This window comes from Cryptomeria japonica, unplaced genomic scaffold (genome assembly GCF_030272615.1).
Source record: "Cryptomeria japonica unplaced genomic scaffold, Sugi_1.0 HiC_scaffold_449, whole genome shotgun sequence".
NCBI classification, from domain to species: Eukaryota; Viridiplantae; Streptophyta; class Pinopsida; order Cupressales; family Cupressaceae; genus Cryptomeria; species Cryptomeria japonica.
Genome location: NW_026729269.1, coordinates 24,171 through 31,164, shown reverse-complemented (window position 1 = coordinate 31,164; position 6,994 = coordinate 24,171). Strand labels below are relative to the sequence as shown.

At 32.5% G+C, this 6,994-nt stretch overlaps 1 protein-coding gene across 1 annotated transcript; it reads right to left on the bottom strand.

Moving 5' to 3' along the window:
• Window positions 1-2,292: 2,292 nt before the first annotated feature.
• LOC131050539 (protein pxr1-like) lies at window positions 2,293-3,207 on the bottom strand. The gene is made up of 2 exons (XM_057984742.2): window positions 2,866-3,207; window positions 2,293-2,749 (listed from the first exon to the last, which is right to left on the bottom strand). The coding sequence occupies exons 1-2, from the start codon at window positions 3,205-3,207 to the stop codon at window positions 2,360-2,362; spliced, it is 732 nt and encodes a 243-aa protein (XP_057840725.1). The 3' UTR covers window positions 2,293-2,359.
• Between the last annotated feature and the right edge of the window lie 3,787 nt (window positions 3,208-6,994).

The window sequence follows — 6,994 nt, the reverse complement described above, 5'->3', positions numbered from 1 at the left end:
AGGCAAACATTACTAGTTTACTAGCCATTCAATTCTCTGATCATAGAATGTAACATAGAACCTCGTGAACCTGTCAAAATTGACTATTTTATCATTTAGATGAACTACTTACCAATCATTTCTTGTTCATAATATTTTTAGTTTCATATTAGCATTAGGCTCATCCAAGCAACTTGGCAAGGTAAAAAATAATGTAAATTAAATTTCTTGGATTAAATTTCAACAATATTTGGTATTCTCACAATTGGAATGCTCATCCTTGAAAGTGAGAGCTGATTATAAATAACCATTGTTCCAAAAAAAATTGGTATTATAATCGCAATTCTGAATACAATTTACCCTAATCTAGAATGCCAATATTTTACTGCACTGCTTATATTGCCAAACAATTCTAGATGAAGATGGTATTCACACAATTGTTATGCTTAAGTACTCTGCAATCAAAATACAATATCCTGATGAAAATGCAAATGGTGAAAAACAATAATCTCTGACTATTCTAATCTACAAACACATACTGCTGAAAATGTAAATGGTGAGAATAGAGAGTATTTAACTTTCAGTTCAGAAGCCCGGGATGAACATAAGAATTGAGGTATTTGGAGAAAATTCTGTGTTAAGTAATCGATACCCTTGTTAATGAAATCGGCCAGAGGAGGTTCACTTTTTCTTTTTTTCATGGAAATTCGGAGGAGAGTTCAAGTTTGTTTTTAATTAGTGAATGTTACAATTAACATAATAAAGAAATATATACTTTGGTGTTATATTATGAGCATGATGTTTTGTGAGAGATGCAATGTATCCTATGGACCTATACAACCAAAGAAACGATATGATTAGATGTGTACATCAAGGTGTTGTATGAAAGAAAAAAAATTTGTAGCTCGAGTAAGTAGATAAGATACATAAATCGAGGCTTGAATTGTGTAACAATTTGTGAGTGCATGTAATCTAGAATTCTAGAAAACTGGAATGCCGAATAGTACAACTGCATACATTGTTTTTAAAGTCTCTTGCACCAACTCAACCTCATACTCTTGCACAAAGCGTACATCATAGATTGATTGCAGAGCTTCTTCAAGAGTCTCTTCACATCTTTTTATGATGTTATTTGCAGAGTCTTCTATATTGCTTTGGTAAAAGCCTGGCTAGTCCACAAATGTTGAGTCTATTATAGATAAAGGTCTCTCATTTCCTTGTTGTGGAACTATGTTATTTTCAGGGTCATTGCTAGATATAGTAATAATATCCTGGCAAACTTGTGGATCTGCCATAGCCTAACACAAATTCAACAAAGCAATACCAATATCAAAAAAAGTTGTCATTATTAGGGGTATAGTTGTTCACAGAGGCCTAAACAACAAGAAAATTTGTCACACCATAACATAATTCAAAATATCTAATCTAATAATATTTAATTAGTAGAAAATAAAATTTCCAATCTTATAGTATTAAATTAATAGACAATAAAATTATTTGGTTAAATATATATCATATCTAAAATCTAATTCACAATATATCTAATTCAATACAACTATCTATTTATTTATTATTAATTCTTTATTTAAAAATATTTATATTAAAATATATTTCTTTATAATTATTAAACAAAATATTTGATCTTATATTATCTAATTACTACAAAATAAAATTATTTCTTCAAAACATAGACATCATTTTAAAAATTAAATCTATATAATTTATACTTACAATATATCTACTTTCAATATATTGTAAATTTATTTTGATAACTATAAATATAATTGTAAATTTATTTATTTTAAATATAATTGTTTAATTTATTTTTAATACCTCCTCTTTTGAAAATATTTTAAAGCTTGGGAAGACATGGGTTTCCTTAAGGGCAGTCACACTATTTGGCCATATACAACAAACAAGCCTCCAACCTGATCAGAATACTCCCAGCCTGAGCCAAGATGGGAGCTTTGGAACATTCACCAAATATTATCTTGGGTACTGCAATGATTGCAGGATATGCGCAGAATGGATATGTTGAAAAGGCTTTAGAAACTTTCGAGCAAATGTAATTGACAGGTGTAAAGGCAGACTCCACAACTTTTGCCAGCATTCTCCCTGCCTATAACATTCACCAAGCAACTGCCTTGGTGGACTCCACAACCTTTGCCTATAAAATAGAAATGAAGATGGCTAAGAACGGTACGTGCATCTTATCTTGCATCAGTCGAACTGCTACACTTTAGCTGAAATTAGAGTTGCTGCTAAAGATAGAACAAAATAACAAAATGCAATAAAACAAGGTCTAAAGTTTGAACAGCAGTTAACTCACTGCCAACATAAAATCTTCACATGCAAAGCGTCTAGTCTAAGAACAAAAACCCTAACAACTTTTATCATTCGACTCCTTACGAATTCGCGCCATCCTCATTTGCAGTTCTTCATTCATTAACGCAGCTCGTCCAATCCTAGCTTTCAACTCAGTTTCTTGCACCTGCCGCCACTTCTCGTTTAGTTCTTCAATTTCAAAATCATTCAGTGGGGCTTCCAACATATCGCTTCTTATGTAATGAGAACAAGGTAAACTATCAAACATATCAGCCCTGTGCTTGTAAGAGGCTGACGCTTTGCGCTTCTCATTTCCTTGTCTCGCCTTATTTTGAAAGGCATCCATAATACTCTTGTTCTCTTTCCCAAATTCTTGTTTTGCTTCACTTATCATAGATTTCACACACCCCTCAATCATATTCTTGGTGTGAATGTGATCCAGCACCTGATTTGAAATTTGGATTTGAAAACCACCATCAAATTCAAATTTTAATGCCACTATAAACAAAAAACATATATACATTAAAATGATAATAAACAAGAGTTTTTCGAAATCGTTACCTCAACACTTGAGTGTTTTTCTTTCCCTTCATCTTTTTTTTTATCATTCTCCACCAGACTGCTCTCTTTTCTCCTTTTCAAAATGCTGTTTTCCCTTTCATCAATTTCTTTGGTCTCAGTTGTTACCTCCTCTTGGAATCTGACTTTCTTTGCAGCGGAGGCGGGTGTAGGTTTTTCTTGTTTCTCCTTGCCTTTGCTACTTGTATGCCTCTCATTTTTCGACTCCTCTCCTCTCTTGCGCTTCTTCGTTGAAATAGGTATTGGATAAACCTCAACAATTTCATTGTTCCCTCCGCCCTGCCTATTATTTGATGGCGCGGTTTTCTCTGAAGAAGCCGCCATGCTGTAAAAAGAAAGATAGGAGGGGAGGCTTTTCTTAGTAAAGCAAAGACAAACACAATTAGAACGCCGTATGGAGAGGCTTTTCTTAGTAAAGCAAAGAAAAAACTCAGCTTTTTTTGGTCAGGGATTATGGCGTGTTACAGACGACACGCTCATTTTGTAAAACCCGATGCTCTTTTTAATGGAAATGTCACGGTAATGAGGTTTCCAGATCAGCAGATTTATGACGGAAATATAATTAAAATGAGTAGCTTTCTTTCAATCTAAAATTAATTACCTAGGTACCTCACAACGCATTCAACTTTAAACGATTCGGAAACCATCATGTACCTAGGTACCTCACAACGCATTCAACTTAAACGATTCAGAAACCATCATGTACCTAGGTACCTCACAAGCCTTTGCCTACCGGAAGTCGGATAAACTTCGCCGAGGTCAAAAATTTCAAATCAAATAAAAGTTTACCGATGGTTTTGAAGCGGTAATCTCGCGAATTTCCGATACAACTGTTGGAATATCTTGTTATTTTCTTAAGCTGCAAAATTTTGCCAAAATGTTATTTATAGGCGGTATTCAAATTGCAATTTAGTATTCAAATTGCAATTTAGTGACCAAATTGCAGTTTAGAGGCCGCTTTAAATGAATATTCAATGATTTAGAGGCAAAGTGGTCAATCTTATTTCACCATTTATTTTCCTGTCGTTCTTATTCGCACATGTGGGTGAGTAAAACCAAAGGAGAAGGGGACTAGAATAGGTAAAATCTTAGTATTTTAATTTGAAATGATTTTTTAATTATATTAGTTAAAACAAATTTTAATTTTAAATAATAATAAGGATGAAAATTAATTTGAAAAGGAATTGATAAGATTTAGTTAATATTATTGTAAAGGTTAAAATAATGTATTTTAATAATGACTTTTCTTTTAACCTCTTTTATGAAATCATAGTCGTAATAATTTTTTTTATAAATTATTTAAATCATATAAAAGATATAATTTATATAGAATATATAAATAAAGATAATGCTCTGAGATTTGTTCATGGGTTAATCTTGTTTGTAAGAACTTTGGAAACAAGGAGGAGATTTGGTTAAAACCCGAATGAGGATGGGTTAAGATCAACTATGACGGGGCTTGCGATGATGAAGGGAAGGTTCTTTTTAAAGGAGCAAAAAGACTGCAAGATGGAATAAATAATGAAGCAGAGGTGCAAGCGGTTTTGTTAGCAACTGATTTGGCAGTAAACATGAAGGTTTCGAAAGTCCATTTAGGGTAGATTTGCAAGTTGTGGTTAACGCAATCATGAAAGGAGTAACCCCGAGTTGGAGATTAAATAAGTTTATCACATTAATCTGCTCAATATTAAAATCTTTTCAAGATTTTTGCATCTCTCATGTAAGGAGAAGTGGAAATGCCAGTGTTGACGGATTGTCCAATGTGGCATGTGATTTAGCTAAGGGAGAGGTGAGGTGGTGGGATGGAAATGATAGTACCATTCAATGGAGTTAAGATAATCTTCTAAGTACAGTACCTTGTCATACTTGAAATGTATTTCTTTTCTCTTTGTTTGTGTGCCTAGGTTGGCTCGAGTATTACAAGCAATTAATGCCAAAATCCTTTGCATTGATGGCGGGAGTTGGGAGAGCTTCATTTATTGTTAGAATGAGAATTTGCGTTTGCTCATTATGGCAGTCGAGCGATTTTGGTGGTGGTAATAGTGGTCTCTGTGTAGAGTTAGGCGATTTTGTGGGGAGAGCGATATGGAAGCCAATTTCATACTCAAAACAACTAGGCTTATGCTTTCTTTTCGGGGTCTGGTTCCTGCAAAATGGCTGCAAAACATGTTCATTCCGAAGGACCCCCTGTTCTTGAGGGTTGTTCAACTGGTTCTTGGTGAGGAGGTGGCTGTTATCGAGCATAGATACAGAACAAGGGTGGTTATCTACGCCTTAATTATGGTGTGGGAACTCGAATTTTCTTATTCTCATGTGGACGTGAGAAAAGTGATGACGATGATAGCGCCAAGAGATTATTTGCTCAATATGGAATCTTTGTTGGAGTGTGCGGTCCCAGGATGCGGCTTTAATGTTTTGGAAAGCATTTCGAAGGAGCACGTTGAGCTTAGAGGCAGGCATGAATTCCTTTTCTGAGACATCGAGAAGAAGTAAAAGCAAGATTTTAGGATGATGCGAGGAGAGGTTGGGAGGGCCTGATAATGTACATTCAAATCATGGAATTGGAGGAGATTATTAGGCAGGCGAAGGAGGAAGCTGGGGTGGTGGAGGAGGAACAAAGGATGTGACCGATAACCAGGCACCTAACTACAGAAATGGCCTAGATATGACTTGGGAAAGATATAGGGAGTGACAGAGAAATAAATGTATAGAGAGGGGGAGATGGAAGGGGAGAGGGATAGGGAGAGGAAAAAATAGAGATAGAAATAAGGAGAGAATGAGGGGTAGATGGAGAGATAGAAAGATGAAGATATAGGAAGTGATATATATAGAGAGACATATATACGTAACTTAAAGAGAGTATGAGAGGTAGAGGGAGAGATGGATTAAATAAGAGAGAAAGACATATAATGATATATAGATAGAGGGATAGGGAGAGATGAGAACATAGAGGTGAAGGGGAAAGAGTGAGAGATAAAGGAGGTCATGGAGACAATTGAGAGAGAGAGAGAGAGAGAGAGAGAGAGAGAGAGAGAGAGAGAGAGAGAGAGAGAGAGACAAGAGTGTATGTGTGAGAGATATAGAGATAGAGATGGGGAGGGAGAGGTATATGGAGACAAAGATACAGATGTAGAGAGATATAAATCAATAGAGAGGGAGGGAGATGTAGGGAGAGAAATAGAGAAGATAGAGATGTAGGGGAAAGATAGAGGAGAGGAGAGGGATGCGAAGAGACATAAAGAGAGGGAGAGATCTACAGATAAAACTATATAACAAATATAGTATATATTCTATTTAACAATTTCTAGTATAAAATATAACATTAAATAATATATAACTATAATATTAATTTAAAAAGTAGATCTTATATTATATAATAACAAAGCAATATATTATATCAAATATTGTACATAATTATTAATATAATTCTATTATATATAAGTAAATTGTACTATGTAAAAATATCTTAAATATTAATTATAAAAAAAAAAATTGTATTTAATAATTATATATATAATCTGTTCATATATAATTATATTGTATATAAATTAATTTGTATTAGAATTTGTATATTCCAGATCATTTACTATTTGTATTATAATTAATAATTTTTATTATATATTATAGAATATAATAATAATATAATTTATGTATATCTAATATTATATAATAATGTATAATTATTTATATATAATTTATTGTGTTATATGTTAATAATATAATACATTATATTTATATTTTAAAATTTGTAATAAAAAATAGAATAATAAAAAAAATATTATGTTATTTTGAAAATAAATTTAAATTATATAAATGCATATTCAAATATTTTCTCATTTAATTTTCTAATATTTATTTACTTGATTTTATTGACATTTACATTACTTATATGCTTATTATAACATTTAATTAATTAATTTATAAATTAGCGAGAATATATAATTAAAAACTATAAAATTTTATTTCTTTGCAATTATGTTTTTTAAGTATATGCTTCAATGCAAAAGAAAAATAGCAACAGTGGTATAGCATATAATTGGTTTGGAAAGCAACACTAATAAAAAAATTCTGCCCATCTCATTTTTTTCATATAAAGTATTTGAGGTTGCCT

Coding starts and splice junctions, on each gene's coding strand:
- LOC131050539 (XM_057984742.2), bottom strand. CDS start 3,207: ATGGCGGCTTCTTCAGAGAAAACCGCGCCATCAAATAATAGGCAGGGC. Junction 2,750..2,865: donor AAAAACACTCAAGTGTTGAG/GTAACGATTTCG, acceptor ATTTCAAATCAG/GTGCTGGATCACATTCACAC.